Source organism: Anarhichas minor, unplaced genomic scaffold (assembly GCF_050575085.1).
Source record: "Anarhichas minor isolate MPS153535 unplaced genomic scaffold, ASM5057508v1 ptg000024l, whole genome shotgun sequence".
In the NCBI taxonomy this organism is placed as follows: Eukaryota; Metazoa; Chordata; class Actinopteri; order Perciformes; family Anarhichadidae; genus Anarhichas; species Anarhichas minor.
In genome coordinates this window covers 15,377,598-15,401,817 of record NW_027466470.1, presented here as the reverse complement: position 1 = coordinate 15,401,817, position 24,220 = coordinate 15,377,598, and the positions used below count along the sequence as shown (strand labels likewise).

At 40.0% G+C, this 24,220-nt stretch overlaps 3 protein-coding genes across 4 annotated transcripts; all 3 read left to right on the top strand.

Annotated features, from left to right (window-relative positions):
• The first annotated feature begins 6,381 nt into the window (after positions 1–6,381).
• On the top strand, positions 6,382–13,915 carry LOC142956601 (schwannomin-interacting protein 1-like). 2 transcript variants are annotated; one of them, XM_076098260.1, is made up of 7 exons: positions 6,382–6,411; positions 8,574–8,683; positions 12,523–12,640; positions 12,784–12,990; positions 13,406–13,529; positions 13,663–13,756; positions 13,864–13,915. In XM_076098260.1, exons 1-7 carry the CDS (start codon positions 6,382–6,384, stop codon positions 13,913–13,915), a joined length of 735 nt encoding a protein of 244 aa, XP_075954375.1. The 2 variants fall into 2 exon arrangements, with proteins under 2 accessions (XP_075954375.1, XP_075954376.1); XM_076098261.1 differs by lacking the exon at positions 12,784–12,990.
• A 2,387-nt stretch (positions 13,916–16,302) lies between these two features.
• On the top strand, positions 16,303–18,196 carry LOC142956604 (interleukin-12 subunit alpha-like). The gene is made up of 7 exons (XM_076098262.1): positions 16,303–16,321; positions 16,427–16,572; positions 16,667–16,753; positions 16,946–16,987; positions 17,568–17,690; positions 17,822–17,866; positions 18,065–18,196. Exons 1-7 carry the CDS (start codon positions 16,303–16,305, stop codon positions 18,194–18,196), a joined length of 594 nt encoding a protein of 197 aa, XP_075954377.1.
• Positions 18,197–20,577: 2,381 nt separating this feature from the next.
• On the top strand, positions 20,578–23,768 carry LOC142956678 (zona pellucida sperm-binding protein 3-like). The gene is made up of 8 exons (XM_076098390.1): positions 20,578–21,595; positions 21,735–21,850; positions 21,994–22,097; positions 22,247–22,424; positions 22,514–22,631; positions 22,753–22,838; positions 23,030–23,280; positions 23,662–23,768. Exons 1-8 carry the CDS (start codon positions 21,194–21,196, stop codon positions 23,766–23,768), a joined length of 1,362 nt encoding a protein of 453 aa, XP_075954505.1. The 5' UTR covers positions 20,578–21,193.
• The last annotated feature ends 452 nt before the right edge of the window (positions 23,769–24,220 follow it).

Sequence of the window (24,220 nt, the reverse complement as noted above, 5' to 3'; positions counted from 1 at the left end):
TAATTAGTGAACTTCAGATCTGCTGGATTCTGTTTCCTTTGTGCAGAGCCAGCCTGTTTTCTCATCTCTGATCTTCATGCTAACAGACTGTTGGTTCCAGCTACATATTTACAGAGTGGTATCGATATTCTCATCTGTCAACCAGAAAGTGTATGTGTGTTTCTCAAAATGAAAAGCTATTCCTTTAATGTGCAGCTTACTTACTCAAAACACAGGCGTCCATCTTGTGGACTGTCATCCATCTGACCTGGTCAGGAATAAACCTTTCTCCTTTGCCGTAAAGGAAGCTCTAGATATACTGCAGGAACTTTGAGTCTCTGTGAAAAGAGTAAATATGGTTAAGTTAGGAAGAGTTTGAATCTTGAAATCTTAGAATGAATAAATTAGTGATCTTATATGTATAAATGGGTGTAGAATATACTGTTACTCATTCACACAATAGCAAACATTACCTTCTCTTTACATATTTATATTTGGTCACTTTATTTCTCAGTCAGAAGCTCATACTCAGGTGGTGGAGTGAGATAAGATTAGAGAACAATAAATAAATAGGACGGACAAATCCTTGCATTTCTGAATAAGTGATATTGCATTGATAAACAGTATGTAGCTAGTTTAAGCAATCTCATGGCAGCACATTGTTTCCTTTGTCTTTATATTACAATTTATCTTAAGTCACTTTTTTCACAAGTCAGACACACACACATTTTCTGTCCATGATGAGTGCCAGTAACTCAGGTGGTTGAGGCAGATGAAGGAAGATTGTTAATTTCAGATTAGACGATAACGTATTGTATAATATACTGTTTTCACTAGTTTATATTGAAAAGCTCATACTCGCCTTTTTCATCCATCGAAAGGAGGCAGTTTAGGTGGTAGAGGTGGTAGAAAATGAAAAATAATGCTTTAGACACTCGAGTTACAAACAAATTGATAAATGTAAAATATGTGACAACCTCATACACACGTTTTGCATCCAGCAAGAGAAGAAAATGTAAAATAATGGTTAATAAGACGCACAATCTTTGAGTTACAAAATAATAAATTCTATGTAATGGGGAGTAACTCATTACACTCAATATTAGCAGCTTTATGCAGACTGGACTCAATAGAAAAAGAAAAAAAAAGTAAAGTAGCAGACACATCATAATCAAAGTTCTTCACTTTGTTATGTGTTGTCTTTCACTTTCACCTAAACTTGAGGATACTTTTAGTCTACATTTTAATTATTAATATTCACTAAACATGTGTAGGACACAAGACGATGGGATATACATGTTCATTTATTTTGGGATACAATTTACGAACACAACCTGATCTTAGTAGACTTGTCAAAGTCAACATTTCCACTGCAGGTGAACAACGCACTTAATACAATAATTATTTTGTTACATACTGTGTAGGATTTTATGGCACAGAAATATGCGTAAACGTGGCCCATTTATACAATATATTATAGAACGGAATTCAAATCAAAGACAAGACTTATCATATATTGTCATATTATTATAACGTTGCCGCTCAACAAGACTAGTTTTGGGGAATATGATGCAGAATTTGACCAATTTGATCAACATAATACTGTTATGCAGAAGGTGGTATAGCGCATTAACTGAAGAAATGCTCCATTCGGGAAACAGGACTTGTGTAGTGACAGTCCACCGACCCTTCTGCACTGTGTTATACTTTATGTCACTAGCTGGCATTGATATTTTAAGCGCTCTGTAGCTTTTCTATATTTTTACAACAACCAAATGAACCGAAACTAAATTTCTCCCTGTGGACTTTTCCAGCTCTTTACCGGTCATCTTTGGACTCTTCATTGCCTCTCTGATTAAGGACCTCCTTGTCTGGTCCTTGGGTTTCGGCCTTCTCTTTAAGGTTTGTTTTGGTGTTGTATTCTTTCCATTTTGTAATAATGTATACTGATGTTTAGCAGCTATGATTTTGACCACCAGCTAGTTTCGATTAAATGTTGCACAGTGTTTATTTCAATTCTTGAACTCCAGAGTAGTAGAAGTTGGGGTCATTTAATTCTACTTACAGATGATGAATCATTTGATCTTAGTAACTGTATTGGAATCATTGGTTTATTTAGTATGTCCTTTAGCAGCTTCTAGTGGCGATTGTGAATACTGAAGAGGAAGTGAGCAAATAGTAATGACAAAACACTGCGGTCAAGTTGGACAGCTTTCATCCACCTTCAAAGAATATACAGGAAGTCAAAGAAACAGTTACATCCTGTTAGATCCAATCTGTAGGCTACTTGTAGTTTGCAGACTTAGTTCGGATTTATTTATATGTGTTTGTAAGTGTATATTTATGTGGAAATGTGTGTGTATTGTCTGCTATCTTTTGTACTTTTGATGTCTGCCTGTGAAACACTTTGCTGCTCGCTTTGATATGTGTTATAAATAATCTTTATTGTTATCAATCACACAAGACATGTTTTTAGATTAAACCTTCGTCGCAGAACATGCGACTAATAGCCAACAAGCGAGCATTAAATATTACAATTACACATAAAATTAAGATTTTCTACAAAACATGGTGTTTGTTGTCAAATCTAAGAGCGAATCAGCTCTTTGATCCTGCGACAGCCAGGCATTTCCCATCATGCCCTTGGTCATGCAGTCTTTGGAGAGCAACTGCAGCCGCCTCACTCTCGTGAGGTTATTGTTGCCCACGTGTTCATGATGTCAGAGCAAGTTGGGATCAAGTCGGACAAAAATCTAACCGGCATGCATTGTGCGCCGATCGCCGGTGATCGATTCCCCGCAGGACTAGGCTCATCTCGAACGAGCCTATTTTGAAAAATAAGAAAGTTGGGATGTATTTGATGCTGCATGTGAACTCGGATCACTCAGATGGCAAAGGTAAGATTTTGCTGTCCAGTTATCTGATAATTTGATATATCAGTGCATGCGTACATTGTACTCAAACCAAGGGAAATGACCAGCATTAACTTTGTATCTGGACTTCTTATTTCCTAAAGTGATGTTGCAGCAGACACCACAGCTGGCGGACAACATGGCTGATGAAGCAGCATGGAGGAGCTCGGATTGTTCTCTGCACTGTGGGCAAAGCAAGAAAACGTTGAAAGCCATGGAGCCCAGAGCTGCTGAATCACAGCTGGGCATGGGTATTGTAACACAACTAACCTTGTATGTCAGTTTATATTAACTCCGGCACAAGCCCCTGACACAACCACCCTAACTACCAAGCCATCTACAGAGAAACCTCCCTCCTACATATCCGTACTACCCCTATTACCCTTATTACCAACAGATGCCAGGATTCCCCATTTACTACTACCCACTTATCCAACATTCCATACCCACAAAATCCAAAGGAACCAATGCAAACTACTCTGCCTCCAACTGTTAAGCCAGGTGACACAGTTCCCACTTCAAAACCGCCATGTACGTCAAAGCCAACAACCGCCGTTGCTCCTACTGCTAAAACAACAAAACCCAGCAGTAGCAGCTATCAAGGCCCAATGAGTCCATATGTTCCTTACTACCAGCTCCACTTTGCTCCATACTTTTCAAACACCAAGGCTGTCAAACTTGCGGATGACCAGAAGTACATGCTGGCTCCAGCTGGCTACAAATCTGGACCTCAGGCTCACGCAAACCCACATCCAGGCTTCAATATTTGTCACCTGTGCCCTGGTTTCCACTCTCAACAGGCAAAAACAATTCTTCAATTTGACTTGGAAGAAAACTCCCTAAACACATGTAACCCAGAATGGTATGGAATGGGATTTTATTTTTAGGTTTAAAATGTATTTCTTGTGAATTTAAAAGCTTCTGTCCGTCCTGCTTTCTTTCAGGGGCCGGCGATACTGAGCATTCAATAAACATGTTTAGCACTTTTTCATTCGTGATTCATCTGTAGTGCAAATATTATTCCTCTTTTGTGCCATGGTGCTTAAACCTCTTGGCATGGCCCGTGTGTGTGTACCTAATTGTGCGACGAAATAATTCAATGGTAGGCATCTTACAAGATATGATCTTATAAAAATGAATTCCTCTACACTCATACAGCGTGCACACCCCATTCTGTCTGTTCCTATATATTTCCACATGGTGCTTTCTCCTCTTTGCACCATGTGACCATGGACACACACACACACACACACACACACACACACACACACATCTACATGCATCACTGAAACTTAGCCACACGTGACAACAGAACGCTGTGATGCTGGACTTCGAGAGCAAGGGTGCGTGACTGTATTTTTTCGTTTACTACAGTTCTGGGAGGTTAGTCAGCTAGAACTATGGAGCACTGAGATCAGGAATAACCACGATTCTGTGGAGGATTGTAAGATCCTGAAATGCACCCTTTGGGAGTCATCGTACAGTCTTTGTCCAGCTTGGGAGAAGCAATTGTCCTTTTATGCAACACTGTGCTAATATCTGTTTTGTAATGATTTCTGCTTTTGAATTTTTATTTCAAGAATCTTAAGAAATGTTTTGCACTCTACAAAGCAGGTGAGTCCTGTACAGCATGTGCGATATATGATTTGGCTTTTTATTCGACCAGTGATTGGACGTTAGGATGGAAGACCACGCTATGCGTTTGTGGTTCAGCAAGTTTGATAGAATTAGTTTTTTGACTAATGTTCTTACAGACTAAATTAAAAAAGCATGACCAGAGACAGAGAAATCAGAGTAGGAATAGCATCTACATGATGAATATTATGAATATTGCTATAATTTCATGTTTAAGTCCATGCTGCAATTATATTAATCTCATTTGTTTGCTTGATCCCAGTAAACATAAAGATACCATGGAGATTAAAGAGATTAACACAGCCAGCACTCAAGCGTTTGATTTCATTCCGAGATCTGTGTCCCGCCTCTGAATATCTTCAGTCTCATATTCCCAGCCAGGGCCCTTAGTCCCTCCCCCAACCCTGGCATTTGCTCCACCCTCTCCATACAGTGTGTCTTTATGGAGGATTACGATGTGGACATGGATGAGGAAGAGGAGGGCGAGGTATTCATGAGAAAGGCCACAACAGGCCATTGGTGGGAGGACTGTGGAGGTGACACACAGCACCAGACAGGAGGAAGGGGCTGCATGGTAAACAGCCGCAGTTGGGCCGAGGAGCTCCAGGATATCTTTGCGCCACAGGCAGCCGACTGTTACAGTGGAGGGCGAACTAGACTGTCCAGCATCTCTGTGAGTGATTGTCATTCTCTCTTTCTATCTGAGACACACAAGCACTGAATTACTCCCTCTGAGTCCATTTGTTCTGACAGATCCCACTGCATCCCCCCAGCGATTCAGCAAAAGTCATGGTTTCTTCAAAAAAACAAACACACTTCTCAGAATAATAACAAAAACACAAACAACTTCAAGTTAAAAAAAATCTATGAATATCTATGAATATCTTGTTTCGATACATACAGTACGTGATTATGACGTGTGTGCGTGAGAGAAATGAGTGGAATAGGAGGGCTGAGGATATTTGGCCTCTGATCCTGATGAAGGATGAAAGATGACTCAAAATGTTATGTTGTTTAATCACATTTTAAGCCCACTGCTGCATTGTGACACAGCACTGTGGGAACTAACTGTGTGTGTTTGTGTTTGTGTGTGTGTGTGTGTGTGTGTGTTTTCTCTTTTCGCACGTGTGGGCACGTACTCCCCTGTGATTCTTTGTCTCTCTTACGGCTCAGCACGCTCGAATCTGTGATGTGGAATGGGGCTGGAGGAGACTCCTTAAGGAGGCAAAACAAACGGATAACGTGCAATTACAAATGCATGGCTCCGCTTTGGGTCAACGAGCAGACGCAGACGCCATGTCGGGGCTGCTCAAAAGAGCTGACATTTATTAAAGGAGCTCTTATTGTTTTCCAGTGTTGCAGTCTCATTTATCATGCTATGTTTAGCCTGGACCTTTAGCCCACCACATCATACACCACCAGCCATGTGCCCTTATTTCTGTAATCTTTTTAGACCTGTCTCCTCTTATCAGGGCACAGATTTCTAGCAGCTTTGATTCAAAAGAAAGATGAAGAGGAGAAGCAAGGAGAAGGAAAGCAAGGGAGGAAGATGGAGGAACAGATAACAGATCAGGAGAGCACTGAGCAGCTCTGCCTCTCCCCTCCCTCTCCCTTCCATTTCTCTCTCCTTCTCTGCTTCCGTCTCTTCCCACTCTTTCCTCTCCTGCTCCCACATCCCCACGATCCCTCCCTCCTCTCTCTGCTGCCTCCCCTCCCCTTCCCCTCACTGCTCTCTCCACCCTCCCTCCCTTACTCTCCTGCACGGAGCTGCAGTATATGAGAGGGTCTCCCGGGTCTAGCTTCACTGCAGTGTAGAGAAGGGCAGGGCGGCTGTTTCAGTACGATGCGCTGAAGGATGGTGCACCAGGAGAAACGCGTTTACCAGGTGTGTGGATTTTGATGTTTGTATGTGTTAGTGATTCTGAGGGTGTAGGATAATATTCACAGGTACACATGATGGGTATCCATCGCAGGCGAGCTGCTGTAGATGAGTCACACATAATGGGTGAGCGTGATTGTGAGGTGACGTGGGTGTGCTCATGTGTGATCTTCACCTGGGTTTCTCTGTGTTTTTACATGTCCTCGGTCAAATTTGAAATCGCTCATTTGATGGATACGTGTGTAATCATGTAACGTGCTTTGTACCGTTCCACAAATGAAATCATTCTCCATCATTTACAGCAACCATGAAGTGCTTTTCCTCTACCACGTTCCCTCTTCTGGGAGTGTAAAATAGGTTGTGTGTGTGTGTGTGTGTGTGTGTGTGTGTGTGTGTGTGTGTGTGTAGACAGTCGGCTGTTAAGGAGGACATCTGAACCGGCTGTCTGACGAGCAGGAGGCAGAGCGTTGGTTGGGAGAGGGAAGGCGTTCAGCTGTGATGCTCTTATACATCACAGCCTCATGATGCGTCACAAGAAAGGAGAGAGGGTGTTGGGCTGTTTTTTAGGTAGAGAGAGAATATTGACATATAGGTGGTATTCAATGGCAGTGTGTAACAGGCACACACACACACTCACACAGTATGCATTATTGGGACATATGGGCACTTGGCACAATCCCACAATATTAAAACACTTTCCGTATGGTGCCAAAATTGAAAATCATGGCATGCTGCAACATTTTGTTCAGTATTTAAAGACAAAAACTGAGAGACTTCAAGACTTGGATTTGGATTGGTGTACCAGAAACAACTCATACAGCTCAAATGACCTAAAAATATTCTTAGTTGACAAAAATTAAATTAGGAGCAGCTACACTGGAAGCTGAGATACATTGAAAGGGATAAAACGATTCAGGGTACGACGTAAAAAGAAGGAAAAGGGGGAGGAGGAGGAGGAAAGGGGACAAAATGAAAATGAGGACAGTGAAACTTCTAGATGCTGAGAAGTAAAACAACGTTTCTGGTCGAAAAGAACAAAACAGGAGGAGAGGAGAGAAAATGATTGTGGAGAGATTAACTACATACAGGAAGTTGGCAAACAGAGCAGAATGATGCAGTGTTTAATCATCAGCACGAGGTGGATGGCACAGCATTTTTAACTATTACAAAAGATATTGTTAACGTTATTGATGTCTTACATCAATTATAGTCCTGTGGTTGCAAATATTAACCAAAGACCATAAAGATTGCTGTATTAGGTTAGAATTACTTTAATGGCATGTAACACACATAAACAGTATGGATATTCTTTTCTTGTTTAGGTCTGGTAACCTGGAAATAGAAAGAAAAATAAAACTTACTCAATAGTTTATTTTTTGGCTTTTGGGCTCTGTTGATGACAATGGAAGCTACCAAATGAATGCATTTGTTTATCCCTATGGGGGCTGCAGTTTGTCCCAGGATGGACAAGTTGTCAGTCTATAACAAATGCAAATTTGAGAGTTTCCATTTTACATGATCTGCATGTCTCTGAACTGTGGGAGGAAATCAGACCATCTGGATCGGCCAGATGTGCCTTTTTAATTGCAAATGCAGTCCAGTATTTATCGTAGCGCTTGTGTAACAGGAGGACCAGGATATTCAGTTTTCTGTGTATGGTGGGATGAAACAGTTTTGTACCGATGATTCAGACCTGATATTTTTAGGGTTAGCTGATTATTTAGAGACGGAAACAAGTGTTATGTAAGGAGGGATGTCTGTACCTGTTATCTAAGCTTATGATAGAGTAGTAGAGAAGGAACTGATTATAAATGTGTTAGCTAAGCTTCGTTAGTATATTTATGCAATGCCACATGTGAGCCCACAGCTAGGTTATCAGTGTGAGCGGCAGGAAATTGGATTACATGATTTTGCTCCCTTCTTTCCATACCTTTGCCTACGTAATCCCTATTTGTCCTTCCTCCTCCTCCTCCTCCTCTCAACCAGAAAGTGCATTATAATTTGGTATAATACATGTATTCATAGCCTTAATTTAAATAGCATTCTACACACTCAGCTTAATATCTCTTCTCGCGAGTGTGTCCCGCTCTGATGGAACTAAAGCATTAGCAGCACTCTTAATAATATTCTTCATATTCATGTATTTTCCTCTTTTTTTTTTCTGGCAGGCCCAGAGGAACGAGAGAGAGTCCATCAGGCAGAAACTTGCCTTTGGCAGTTTCTATGACGACGAGCCAGTCATCTACACCAGCTGCAGCAAGAATGGCCTGTCCTCCCGGTGGGTTTAGATCCAGTGTGTGTGTGTGTGTGTGTGTGTGTGTGTGTGTGTGTGTGTGTGTGTGTGTGTGTGTGTGTGTGTGTGAGAGAGAGAGTCTATTAGGGTTTGATCAATGAAGGCTTCTGAAGGCTGGCAGCAATATATTTGTGTCTTAGCTTCTCACAGCTGACACTTGAGGTCTTTAGATGTTCTTCCAGAAGTTATTCTTGGATGGATAGCTGGGAAACAGTGAGATACGCCCTACGTTGAATTAATTATTCATACACAGACAACGTTATTAATGTATTTCTAAGACTGAATACACAACTTAATATCAGGTTTTGTAGACTTCACGTGTTGCCTATGTAAGGAACCTTCTCATATAGACGTTATGACAAGGCTTTTAATTATATACCTGCACATCATGTTGGCAAACCAAACGATATCCGTCTGACCCTCTTTTGTGTGTATATTAGTGCATGTATGTAGCACACACACACTGTCTTTAGAAGCGTCACTGTCCAATGAATATTTCTCCACATTTGATGAATTTGATTGTGCTCTTTTATAATGTTGAGGCAATTCTCTTACTTCTTAATCTAGAAAAATATTTAAAAACGCTTTTGATTATCGAAGAAACACAAGCAGACCTGTGCTGTTTTTCATAGCTCTTGGAAAGTTGACATGGTTCTGAGAGGACAGCTTTGTAGCATCTGCAACAGCTTGAACTCTGTCTACATGGCAGATATGATCGGTTATTTAACAGCCAGGGGAGGAAGCTATTCAGTTATTCAGCTTCATCTACTAACTAAGAACTATGAGCCCCAAAACACACAAATCAGAAAGATAAAACTTATTGGATTGGCTCGTTGGTTTATAGGTGTCGTGTGCAAATACAGTAAATGACAGCAGGTCTTTTGCTGAAGTCCGTTTAGAAACAGTGAGTCATGTAGTAGACGGTGCATCTTTGTGCAATAACAGAAGGTTGAGTAAATACTGTAAGTGGATTTATCCCGTTTGTCTGTGTTTATGTTAGCAACAAACAGAGGAAGAGAACAAGTGATTAACATAACAGACAGACATGCCGAACAAAAAACGAGAGGTTTTCCTGAAAGCCACAGTGCTGTCAGTCATTCCAAAGGAACTGACATTGGACGTAACAATTTACAGCAGCAGAACAATGGAAGTGGTATATGGAAAGAGAAGGCGCAGCGGAAGTGGCACAGTGGTCAACCTCTGTTGCGTGATAAGTTGCTGAGACAGAAACTTGGCGATGCCGTCAGACAGATTTTAACAAAATTCTCACGGTTAAGTGTTTAATTCCAAAATTAGATATCTCCCATTATATATATATAGAAATCATTTCATATATATATAAATATATATATATATGTGAAAAATTGTTCTGTTGACATGTAATGTTTTTTGTAGCAGTTGGTGGGAGAAATCATATTATAGATTTTTTATTATTATCATTTTTAGTTTTAGTAGTATTTATGATATATATGATCATTCAGAAAAGTTGTGTGCATTAGTCTTCCATCAATTTACTGTTTTTCTATTTATTTTAGTTTGCTAATCGCCTGTACAGCATTGTGTCATGGAATAAAAATAAAGTTAAAGTTATAGATTTATCTAAAAATATTTGTATATTTAAGTCTTCGAGACAATTCCAATTCCAATATTTATCTATTTATTTATTCTCGAGGACGATGTATATCGATCAACATCACTGTAAATGTGCAGCGTTTGACAAAAGGCTCATTTTCAACTGCTGTCCCTCGGCCTGATGTTAAAATGTTTCCATTAAAACAACAAATGAAACACAAAATGTATATCAGATCAATTAGAACAGGCGAAAGCAAAACACGCTCTCAAGAGCTGAACAGGATAAAAGGCTTAGAGGAGTAGGCCTACAAGCATTTACAAATTGACAACATAAAATCATATCATAGAAGACACCAGCATGCAATCAGCACAAACAGTTGAAACATGACCACATAAATGCACTTTATATTACAGAAGACAGGTGAAACCAAAAGGGCCGCAATCTGACAGACAGGGCAAGCATGCAGTGACTAATTATAGGTTTATGACAGATGAAAACAAACTACGAAATTATCTTCCCACAGAATTGGTATTTCACATTTGAAATTGAGGTTTTGGGGGCATGCACACACACGCAGTGGAGTTGCATTACATCAGACACAAGCTGGTTAACAAAAGCCACTACACAGCACCACTCTGCTTTCTTTTCATGCCAGCGTTGACCTCCAGTGACTTGATTTTTTTCACTAGAGGGAGCGTTTACGTCAAATGACGGGGGCCGCCCCCCTATGCTACTGGCTGCTGTTTGAGGAAGTGAAGTTCTGTCTGTGGCCTAAATGCTCCTGAAAGAAGAAGTGACGCCTGATATAAGTGCGCCGCTGTGATAGGTGGAATTGGAGTCATGTGATCGCTCGTGGAGGTGAGGGTGCACCTTCTGAACTTTAGGTTGGAGTGGAAATTCCAGCACAATTGTGAAGTAGTTATTGTTCTCATCCCGGTGTAAGGGGTCGGTTACTTTGGGTTGTTAGGTTCTTTCAGTCAGAGTATCATAATCTGGAACTGAGTTATTTGAGCTCCTGGAAAAGCTGAGGTCGAGGTGCAACTGCTGCGGACAGCCTGATGTTATGTTTGTGGCTTAATTTGTTTCATGAAAGCATTGCATTGCTTTTGGTCCACCTCGATTAGGTCACAGAATGAGACATTACTGACGTCACTGCACTCTGTGGCCAAAAGTGCGTGGACACTGAAACACAGCCCATGTGCACTTGTTTGACGTATCATTTCAAAATCATTAGCATAGATATGCTGCTATAACATCCTCCAGTCTTCTGGGATAGCATTCTACAAGGTTTTGGAACGACGCTTCAGGGATTGCCACATTAGCATCGGTGATGTCAGGTTGGGCCCTAACATTTGGGCGATAAGCACAGGATTGCAGTCGAGGCTCCAGTTGATCCTGACGCTATAAAGATGCTGGATGGGGTTGGCTGTGAGCTCATTTATGTTGAAACATGACAGGATTCTCCCCAAACTGTTAGGCGACAAAGTCGGAAGCACACTATTGTGTCATAACATTAAATTATATGCTGTAGGGTTAAGATTCCCCCGTAATTAGAGTGAAGGGGCCTCGCCCAAACCATGAAAGACACCCTCAGACCAAAAGTATATGGACAGGGATGTCCTTATTAGCAATAATAATTTTGACATTATTCCACATCAATTTATCTTTTTTGCTGAATTGTATTTGCTATTGATCACCCCTCCCTGTCATTATTCCCATGACCACTTGTTGAGCATCTTAAAAAACGATGGGCTTTTCTTGAAATAATATGTAGTGTGTTAAACGGGAGTGAGAGTTAACAGTCACCTTTTGTCTTGTGATTAAAAAGACACAGCAGTGCTCTTCATACAAAACAATCCGGCTGATTCCCCGTTGAATCTGGCACGTGATGTACAGATGAGTATAGAGAGCTGCCACACCTTTTGATGATAGTTTAGCTTCTTTTGCAAATTAAAATGGTTAATTAAATGTGTTGTTTGTTATTCATTTTAGTGTCCAAATATCTCCTGGCCTTTACCCTTTTCCCTCTTCATAATCGTATCAATTCTGTTAAAATGTCTTTTCGGATCACCTTGTTAAGAAGAAAAATACAAACCTAATGTGATTTATGTCATTCAAATTGGGTTTGCTTGTAAACAAAATCAGAACAATCAATCAGTAATTTCCCTCTCTCTCTCTCCATAAGACATTTCTAGTGTCTCTAACTAAAAATTAACATTACCTCTCTCACTCTTTGTGTTTTTCCTCTCAGGCTGCAGACTGGGGTGAACCTGCAGGTGTGTTTTGTCAATGACAGCAGCAGCGACAAAGACAGCGATGCTGAGGACAGCAGGACGGAGACCAGTCTGGACACACCGCTGTCACCTGTGGTATGCACAACTGCTATAGTCTCTGTGCTTTTGTGCACGTGCTGCATGTGTGTTTCTCCCTCTTTTCACTGCTTTGGAGTAACGACTTGTGAGAACGTTTTGGCTGTCACCTCACGATATCAATTACACTTCTTTGTCGCCAGAGCAAGCAGAGCTCATCGCTATCGGACCGGGACACGGCGGAGGAGGACTCAGACCCGCTAGATGACTGCGGGGGGTTCTGGCGGGTGCAGCGGAGGCTGCAGGAGGAGGCCCGGGTGGCTCTGGCTCTGGCCCGACCCATGGCCCGTATGCAGGTGGAGGTGGAGAGGCAAATCCAACTGCACAGACGTTCACCCGTGGCTGACTTGGTTAGTCATTGAGAGAAAGAGAAAAAGAAAGTTCTTTGTCTTCCTGTTCTTTTGAAAAATACTTGTTTAGGAGATGATCCAGGACAATAAAATAACCATATGTGAAGGGGGGGAAAAAGAGTGGAAATCGAATGACTTACTATAACGTGCTGTTACAGTAAACACAATTAAAATGACATAAGGGACTTGCATTCGCTGAATAGAAGGTCAGTCAGTTTTTATAACTGTGTGTGTGACCAGGAGAAAAACCCCGATACTATGAACAAAAGATTTTGACATTTGCAAACCCAGATAGATTAAGTTGACTTTGACTAATATCCAATAAAACAGTTTCAGTATTTATTCAAATTCTGGTCCGTTTTTTGCACATTTTGACTTTCAGTAATTTCCTGTCCATGTGTGTTTACATATGCAGCTTCCCCATCTGCCCCACATCAGCGAGGGCCTGATGAAGAGGAATCTGAGGCGAGGGGACATGAGGGACATGAGTCTAGGACAGCTGCAGGTCATCACAAATGACTTACACTCACAAATTCAGAGTGAGTGGATCAAACACGCAGATGCACATACACACACATGATACAAACATACCTGTCCATACCTGTGGGAAAAAACATGTTTCTTTACGATATCAGAATTTAAAAACTAATCACGTCCATCAACTGAACACAGGCCTAAATGGAGAGCTGGTGCAGTTGCTGTTGATGAGGGACGAGCTGCATGTGGAGCAGGACGCCATGCTGGTGGACATAGAGGACCTCACCAGGTGAATCACCCTTTTCTCTCACCTCTCTCTGTTCTGTGTCTTTCTATCTGAAAATATCTGTCAAATTCTCCACCGCTCTAACGTACTACCTGTCTCTATTGCGACAGGCACGCTCACAGCCATCAGCGGCACCAGGCAGAGAAAGCTATCTCTAAATAAAGGACTCCGTCTGCACGCCATCTTACCTCCTGCTCCGTGGACCGTCACCAGTGTTACCAATGAAACTCCATCTGTGCTGACTGTTTTCCGGAGAAATGAAAATACCATGTACCCAGTGTTGACACACAGACATAAATGTAATGCGCCACAGAATGTTGTCAAAGGTCAGAGGACATCTAAAAGAAGCTGAGTGATCGCTGTGGACACTGTTGAGTTTTTTGCAGGCTTTTCCCTTTCACTCAGCCTGATTACTCATGCCATATATTTTATAGAGCTAGGGGGAAATCCTCTCAACGTAATTGCATTCCCTAACCCTGATTTACCTCTTCATGATTTTGCACGGTACACTCATGTTAATTCTGGGATAGAGAGAGCACCTGCACGCCTTGTTTCTCCGTTGTCTGACGACTTCTAGGGGCCACACCTGACTGCACTTTGTCTTTTGTTTGTATATATCAAGAGATTGATCAGTTCATCTGTAGACATGCTCTCTTCACCTATTTATCATTACTTTTACTAGGGGCACTGTGTCACTGCTGTTGATCACTGAAATTCACTATTACACACCTACTACTCCCTGAGCTGTTGCAAATAGAAGATGATGAACACTGAGCAGATTTGCAGCTTAGCTTCACAGTGGTGTTCAAGTGCTGTAGCAGCTTCACTGAGGTCTTGTCATTTGGATTGCTGCTACAGTTTCCACCTGCTTTAAAGATGCATTACAGAGCTGTATTCAACATTTTGAACTTCATTTCGACAAATTTGTATTTGTCAAATGCCTTTATGTACTCGGTAAAATACACAAAATGACATGAAATGGTTTAAAAAGATTTTACTGGTTAATACATAGGGATAGAAAAAAAAAAAGCAAAAGTGGAGGCATGACAGCCCCTAAATAAAAAAAATATGCAAAGTCGTTTTTGTTGTGCCCAATTTACTAATGCTTAAAAAGGGTAAACAAGAAAAAAAAAATATATGAATAAATCACAGCCTAAACATATATAATTTATCTGTTCAGAGGATTTATGGACGTCCTGTATGTAAATGTTAAAAGATACTTTATTAAAAGGATGAAGAACATGCCTTGTTGTCTGTAAGTGTTTTCACTCTCAGCTTTTTAAGAATGTTATTTAACACAAAGTCAAACTTTCTTTTCTAATATGCTTCAGTGATAAATGTAATGTATGATGATTGTAAAATCAAAACTCCAGTAATAAATGTTTCAAGTGTGTGACCTTTGTTTATATTTGGATGGTTTTCATGAGAGTTCATTTGCATTTCGGTGTTCGTTCCCTGTAAAACTAAATCATTACAAAACTAACATGGAAATTGATTCATCGAGTGATGCTTGGGAAAGCATATCGAGTCAGCTCTCATTCACATAATTCAACCTCAGAGTTGCAGAAGTGCAGTCGAGTTTCTCTGCTCATTCACACTTGTGTTGACACTTATGTAACTGAGTTTTTTATGGAGGATTACCACAAGCAAAAGGGGAACAACTCTTGACTGCGGGGACAGAAATAGTCCCATCAGTTACACTAATCAGTTGATCCAAATGAACTACTATTGGATTATTACTATAATCAGTATTAAAATATAACTGAAACAACTTGTTTTTTTTAAATTAACGTTTTACACATACTTCAACTCGCTTGAACTACTGTGCAAGAAGCAATGCATAATTTCCACCTCAGATGGCTGCCCAGAATTTTTTAATTGTTTGGAAAATAGATTTCTTAAACTTTGATGTCAAATAGCAAGAAATATTTCTATTTTTTTCACAAAAAAATGAATAAAGCACATTTTATACATATATGGAAAACATGACATGACATTCTGGTTATCTTATTAAACAAACACTGTTTTAAATGAAAAAAAAATCATATATAATTAATTGATTTAAAAAAAGAATCCCTATCTAATAAAAGGCATTTTTAACTTCTATCAGATCGTACTAGACGTTGAAGTCAATTGATGTGGTTTTTTTCTGTCTGGCACTTGAATAGAATTAAGTATGTTTTGTTTGTGATTATTGATACACTGGACATGACAGATATTGAACAGATGTTAGGCATGAGTGTGCAGGATTACAGTGTGAAATAGCATACAACATAATGCTTTCACTCTTGAAATGTCAACAGTAAACAGTTGAGTAACCAGAGTGAAGCTCAATTACTCATCACTCTCTGTGTTAATTCCAGTTTCACCAAAGCATTTGGTGCTATGGGGGAAAATTACACAACCTTGGCTGTACAATTCCAATTTACAGTTCGGTGTGAACACACTGCTGTATGTTGAGGAAAACCCCTGCATCAGCTTGGGTATAAAACACTTAAGGATGTCTGAGTTGAATCAGTTACACTGAAGAATCAGAAGTCTTATCCAAGATGCCTCTCGTCAAGCTCTGTGAGTATTATGTAAACCTGACTGAACAGTATTTTCTTTTCGCAACAAAGTAGTTGAAACTGTAGTTTTACTATATTTTAACTCTGTTGTTGTTTTTTTTGTCAGACTTCACTCCTGTCCTGCTGCTCCTCATGCTCACCTGTCCTCAGGTCAGCCAGTCTGTGCCAGTGATGCGTAAAGGACCGCTGACTGAATCCTGTGTTGTATACGCACAGATGCTTCTCCAGAACATCACTGACACACTCACACAGGTATGCCAACAAAACTCAATTTACTTATACAATGTGATCCTTAATGTGTATTTTATTTAATTAAGGTTCAAAACATAATCTTCCCATGTGCTAGAATAAACTGTTCACTGGAATCGACTGCATCAATCAGAGTGTGGAGCTGAACCTAGAGACCAACACGCCATCTGTGTGTGCACCAAAGGTAGAATGAAAATAACGTTTTGTTTTGAATGATTTTATTTTATGTATGTATTTCAAATTTGAGACAAGGCAAAAATTCTCCAAATGAAAGTTATTAGTATTGTTAAAAACTATAAAAAACGTATTCATGTCCATGTATATTTTGTGGCTGCATCGCTGCATTACCTCAAATTGAACTTTGTTTGTCCCACAGGAATCAACATGCTCAGGAACAGTCAAGTCAGAATTTGATCAGGTAGGTTGTTGTGCTCCGACTCTGTGAAAAATGTATTAAGAACACATATTTTCTTCTTTTAATTAAAAAGCCGATGAATTATCGTTGTCAGACTTTTAAATGTAGACATTAAATTAGGAAGAAACAACCGTTTATATGTACACTCAATGTCCACTTTATTAGGTACACCTAGATCATCTAATGCAATCCGACAAATATTTTTGCCATTTAGTGTACTTTTATAACGCCTATAATGTTTAATTTCTAACGGTCGTATCGGTGTTAATCAGGGGTGTATGTTTTAGCCTCTGTAGGTCAGTTAGAGATAGTGTTGTACAGGACTGAATAAGAATAAGATGAGGTGTTTCTAATGTCCAGTATGCAAATAGTACCAAAAATAGAAACACCTCTCGATGTAATGTATGACCTCAATAATAAACATCTCATTGGATTTACACATTTCTGACAGTATCAACAAAAACTGAACATTATGAGCTTCAAAACAATGGATGTCACAACAGGGCTACATTCGATTGTACAGTGAGTGTATATACACTCTCTATGTTGTCTTGACAATTGTCTTTGCTGTTTTTCCTTCCAGGAGTCATGTCTGACAAACATTGGGGAGGATCTGCATCACTACTATAAATTCCTCGCCGCTCAGCCGGACCCTGACAGTTTACTGGGTCCAACTGTTCTGTTCAGGCTCAGAGAGATCATGGAGGTACAATTTTACACAACACTCACCGATATTAAGAGATAACTGAATGACCGCAATCAACTCCCAGAGTTTAGATGAATAGCCATATCTTGTGAAACATTGAATTGCTCATGAAAGACATTTGCTCTCAACAGAACTGCTTCACTTGGTCTCTGCCAACGGACCTGGCCTCAATGGAGGTAAGAGATCTCTTAATTCACGTCATAACCAGGATTTAAGATAATTCCCCCACAGAGCTAAAAAAATGTGTCCTTCTTTTTCTGTTTGTTAAGGAATCAAAGATTGAAAAGAGAATTCAGACTTTAAATTAAACAGTCATATTTAGAATAAATAAGCTAAATAAATGACTTCATGATTCCTCTGTGTTTCTCTTTAAGGCTGCTGCAGAGCGTGAAAGCACCTACGAAGAAAGACTGAGCCTCTGCAAAGTGCTGAAGGGCTTCCGGGTGCGCAGCATCACAATAAACCGAGCCATTTCATACATGAACTCTGGTGATCACACTAAATGAGACATAGAGCTCCAACGGATAGAGTAGTTTCTTCACACATAGATCACACAAGCTACAGTAACTGTTCATGTTACATTGAAATAATGTAAAAAACACTCCAGTCTACTTTATCCCTTTTTAAGAGCACATATTTATTATTGACGTAGTCATGTAACTTATATTTCAAGATGATGTGTTAAAGTACTTATTTATAAAGTGTATTTACAGACTATATGTTATTTATTTATCAATGATGATATTATTTGAAACTATTTATTGTTGTGTTATTCAATTGGTTCCAAGAATCACCAAATAAATAAACTTATTTATCCTGCATAAATCCTGCTTACTCATCATTCATTTATTCACTTGTCTTCACTTACATTTCAGAAAATGTGTTACTGTGTGATAATATACTCTTTGACAACAACATTTCATAGTCAACGCGAATAAATATGGTTCAAAGTCAGTCATTGGACTTTCTCTCTTGATACATATCTATTGCAGCCACAAAACAACAATATGATTTACAGGAATATCTGAATTTGCTCTAATTGGTAGTTCTCATTAATGATGGTTTTCAATCCCTAAAAATGGGATTTCCTTTGAACAGTGGACTACTATCCACCGACTGTATTTTCCTGTAACCACCAGCTTTGAGCTTTCTGAGAATTATGCTGACAAAACGCAATGCAGTGTTTGTTTACACTTCAAATGGAAAGTCCAGTGTCAATAATCAACTTACTATCAACTATCAGGTGACAGTCAAAAGTCTTTTGATGTTCAGAGGGATGTGAAACTCTCTGTTGAACATGTTTACAAATGTGATGGTTCCAATAAATGAACTGATTTGTGTTCACATCAGCTCAACTTTCAGTTGCTATTGTTGGCCGCTTTGTTTTCGTATAATGCTGTTTTGAAAACCTCACTGAAAGTGAAATATAGCTTTTCGTTTCAATTTGCGTTCCTTTGTGGCTGCTGAGGTTGAGAGAGACCTATGACGTTCAAAACGTGTGAGAAAAACTTGATGAGTGTCAGACAAAGGAGAGACAGGACATCGGAATACATGTGACGATGATAACAAGAATAATATATTTTAGCACAGTGCTCACTCTGAGCAAAACACTTATCATACTGCTAATCCTATTTCACAAAGCCCACCACACAAGCAGAAATGTGTTCAAATCATCAATACTTTGTTAATTCATAAGAATACAAAATATGTATGAAATACTGAATGACCAGCAAGGAGCCCATAAAAGCTGCGTGTCTCTGTACTACACTACACACAAGGGTGTTGGTTTGGTTTCAGAGGTGGTGGGAAACAAAAGGGAGAAAAAAACGCTCTTTCGTGGGGGAGACCATTTCCTGCACTTATACCATAACTAAAAGGTGGTAAAACAAAAACACTGAAATGTTGTGTAAACAGCTGTATTATTAATGCACTTACCTATAAAGCATGTTGTATTTGCATATTTTCTACAAAGAGCTGTGTAATTTGCTGCCTTATCTCTGGCTGATGCTCAATTCAGCATCTTTTTAGTAGAATCTGAACATCGTTTTTTTTTTTGCTTTTTAACTTCCTAAAATTAACTTCCTCTTTGTACAGCTCCAACAACCTCCCAACAAAACAAAAAAATTATATATATATATATATATATATATATAAAATGTTTTTATAATAATAAATTAAAATCCTTTAAATATGACAATGACATTTATATCAGTCATATTTGTAGTTTTTTTTCTATGTAATTTGGACAAACCACAAAGCAAAACTAAAAACACAAATATTACTCCACATTTACTCCATTTAAAGTTAGATTAATTCACACCGTGTCGACGGAGATAAAATGATATGCAATTGTAGCGCCACCGAGTGGAACAAAATAGCTTATAGCATGTAGCCTATGGCTTAGTCAAAGGACCATGCTACCAAAATGCGTACATATGAAGTCATCTAATGTTTGTGAATACTTACACGAACTAAAAATGACTTAACACTTCGAAGTTGACACGTTTCAAGTCATTGTTAACAGACATGCGCAGTGAAACTGGATTGTGTACTGACGAGTTTGAAATTGTGCCACTCCAGATGCAGAGAGGATTTACTGTATGAAATATTACAAGCACTATTCAGAATCCATCAAATGCGGATAGCGGTTAAATTTGTGTGGGTCCCTGCCCATGTTGGAGTCGATGGCAATGAGAAGGCGGATAAAGCAGCAAAAAAGGCTTTGAAGAGTGGGAGAAATATTGTTAAATTTAATATAAGTAAGTCAGAAGCTAAAGTGGTGATTAAGGGACAAATCAAAAAGATATGGCAGACTGAATGGAATAAAGGGAGCAAAGGACGATATCTGTTTAAAATAAAAATAAACCATTGGTTGGGAGTGCAGGGCCTAGTGGACGAAATAGAAAAGAGGAGAGGGTAATGACAAGATTAAGGAATGGACATACTGGTCTTAACAGTTCCCTCTGTATTATTGGAAAACATAAAAATGGAATGTGTGAATTTTGTGATGAAGAGGAAACTGTGGACCATGTTTTAGTGTCATGCCAGAGGTACGAGGCAGAGAGAGAAGTATTAAAAAGTGGTCTAAGAGAGTTGGGAGAGGAGAATATAACTGATATATTAAAGGAAAGCTTTGGTGAAGAGTGTTGGAAGCCTCTTTTGGAGTTTTTGGAGTCAACAAGACTAGTGAATAGAATTTGAGAATTATATTTATTTTATTTTGTTTTATTTTATTTTGTTTATTTTGTGTTTGTTTGTTTGGTTTTCGTATTAGAGAATTACTTTGGAGTCCACACTCCAGATTAGTGGGTGGCGGTAATGCACCTAAAATGCACCAACCGCCATTAAAAACAAAAGAAGAAGAAGAAGAAGAAGCAGCAGAAGAAACTGGATTGTAATCAGTCAAACCCTGCTACCAGGTGTGTTTGAGGTTGATTGGCCACTTAAAGCCGTGGCTCCACACACTGCAAGACGACTGCTTCCAAACCTGCCCGAAGCAAAGAATGGACTGCAACGGTTCCCGTTGGTGGCTTATCGTCCTCATCTCAGTGTCCACACTAACAGAAGTCCGGTTAGTGTCCAGCGGAGGCTCCAGCGTCCGAAGAAACTCCAACATCCTGAGCAGGACTCGCGGTTACTTCCAGCCTCGGTTGACTGCGGGCAAACGGCAGCAAAGCGCGGGGCTCAGCGCGCGGCCTCGACCTGTCGTGGTCAACTGCCACCCCAACACGATGCGGGTTGTGGTGCAGGCTGACATGTTTGATACGGGCCTCCAGGTGGACGTCAGACATCTGCGCCTGGGCTCGGACCTATTGAGTGAAGGGAGTGCATGCGGAGCGGTCCCATCGGGCGAGGCGGAATTCACCATCCAGGCCTCCCTGAGGGATTGTGGAGCTGAACTCTCTGTAAGTGTTCCTACTTTGTATGCTAATGCAGCTTCGAGTGAACTTGTAGAAAGTCGGTGTTCAGTGACTTTAGGATTAAAAGCCCGTCTTTGCTGTGTATATGTATACGTTCTGAAAAGACTAACATTGTTGCTTTCAGTCGACAGAAGACAAGATCATCTATTCTAATGTTCTGGTCTACTCACCTGAACCTTCATCTGATGGTCTGCTTCGACTGGATGCAGCAACTATTCCAGTTCAATGTCATTATGAAAAGTAAGTCATGTATTTAATTCAGTAGTCCTTTTGTACTGTTGGAACCAGCTGTTTGGATTTGTATGGTTGCATATGGCCTTCTTGGGCATTTAAACGATGCTAAGAATTGATCTCAAAATGTAGCTGTAACTGTCTATTTTCAGGAGGTATGCTGTTGCTCCCATTTCCGTGCAACCCACCTGGGTTCCATCTGTCTCCAGGGTCTCGGCAGAAGATCGTATAAACTTCAATCTGCTACTCATGACTGGTACTAGAAGGATATAATTGGAGCATATTTTCTATTGTCAAGAGTTTTCTGAATAGTTTTCTGTGGCATTTTTAAAGATGTTGTGCTTCTCTTTGATGCCTGTCGTGCAACCGAATTTCAGAATTGGTTTGGATTTTTCATCTTCACAGATGATTGGCAGTTTCAGAGGGGATTCTCTTCTTACTTCCTGGGTGACCCCATTCATTTGGAAGCTTCTGCTGTCGTCGGTAATCACGTCCCCCTGCGAGTATATGTTGAAAACTGTGTTGCCACAGCTACACCTAACGCAGAGGCTACATTAAGATATGACTTTATTGAGAATCACGGGTGAGCTCCACAACCAAATCTTAAACCCCACCACCAAGATTGTTCTAGTGCAAATTGTCCTTATTCTCAACTGTTTGCTGCCCCAACAGATGTCTTGCTGATGCTTACCTGACGAACTCCAAATCCCGTTTCCTGCCAAGAGTTGAGGAGCACAAGCTGAGGTTTCAAATTGATGCCTTCAGATTCTACCAGGAGCCCAGCAGTCAGGTTCGTTAATTTTCCTTTATTTATTTTTTTAAGTAGAACGGTGTTAAACTAGCATTAGTTGGATTATGCTGTTTAATATACATGGCACCTTTAACGAAGCGCTTGATTGTCTCTCCCACAGGTCTACATTACCTGCTACCTGAAGGCTGTTCCAGCTGCGTTATCTGTCAGCTCTCACAACAGGGCCTGCTCGTTAATTGAAAACAGGTATTATACTAATGATGCATGGTCCGTTCTCCCTATTGCCGTATTGTCAGAAAATATGGATTAAACTTGTACCTCTTTGAATGCCATGGCGTCCCAAACTGTTCCCCTGTCAATAAAATGCGCTATGAATGACCTCGCTAATTTCACAGACGTGAGTTCTCTAAGTTTTGAACATCACCTCCTTTATTCAGATGGAGCTCAATTGATGGGAACGACCAGGCATGTAGAAGCTGTGATATCTCCCATCGGGGTGAGGAGCCTCTGCACACAGAACCCCTTAAAAATACCATCGGCACCCAAGCATTGCCCTCACCGGAGGACAGACTTGAACAACGCCCTGCCACTTATTTCCGTTTTTGGCCAGGAAAGCCCCAGAGTCAATACGGCAAACCTCAGCGATCCTCCTCTGGATTGATGAAGAGAAGTGCCGAGTACAAGCCAGGTGAGTGCAACAGATGGAACGTTCACTGATTTTCATATGGTTTGTCTTTTTCCATAAAATCAATTTGTATGCATTTTAGATTAACTTCATGGACATGTCTCACATTTTGGCAAGTTTTAAGGCCCAAACTTTTTAACCACCGACAATGAAAAATTCCCTTTTTTCCTGCAAGTCCTCAATGCAAACTAAATGGTTTTACAGTGGCTGTTTAATACAGTACTGTTTAATACTAACATTATATACAGTTGGTGAGCACAATATATATATTTTTTTAAAGGTTAAGTTCCTGAATTGTTCTTGTATAGACTTGTTTATTAACGCCCAGTTATTCAAATAACTGAAATAAACCCTTTAACATTTTTGACTGATTTTGTTTTACAGAGTGCCGTGTCCAGCTGGGACCCGTTACTCTGCTGCCATCCATTAAGACTGACACCAGGCCATCAGACTCCAAAATGGTACTTTCACCAAAGAACAGGACCACCTGAGACTCGGCATAGCACAGTGGAGACGGTTATCGTTGCCTTGTAAGGGACAAAACATATTGGATGAAACCCTGTGAATGCAGAGATTAAGCACATCATTTGACATGCCACCTTCCCTGAAAGGAAGTCAGGTTTTTCCCCAATAAATATTTGACATTAACTTGTTTTTGTTTCACCTGCTCTGCACAAAACACAAGCGTTACAATTCTCTCAATTTGATATCTGATATTTACCAAATCCAGCATCCTTAGTTCTTTGCTGAGAACTTGATATGCCTTTAGCAAGCAATGTAATTAGCATTGGGTTTTAAGCACTTACAGTCATTATACCCAAAGCAGCAGAAGTTGATGTCAAAAGGATGCATTGTGTCCTTTGTGTATTTTCACACAAATACACGCACAATGCAACCTTTTAACATCTACTGTAAAGACTCATCTAACATGATACCAGCTATT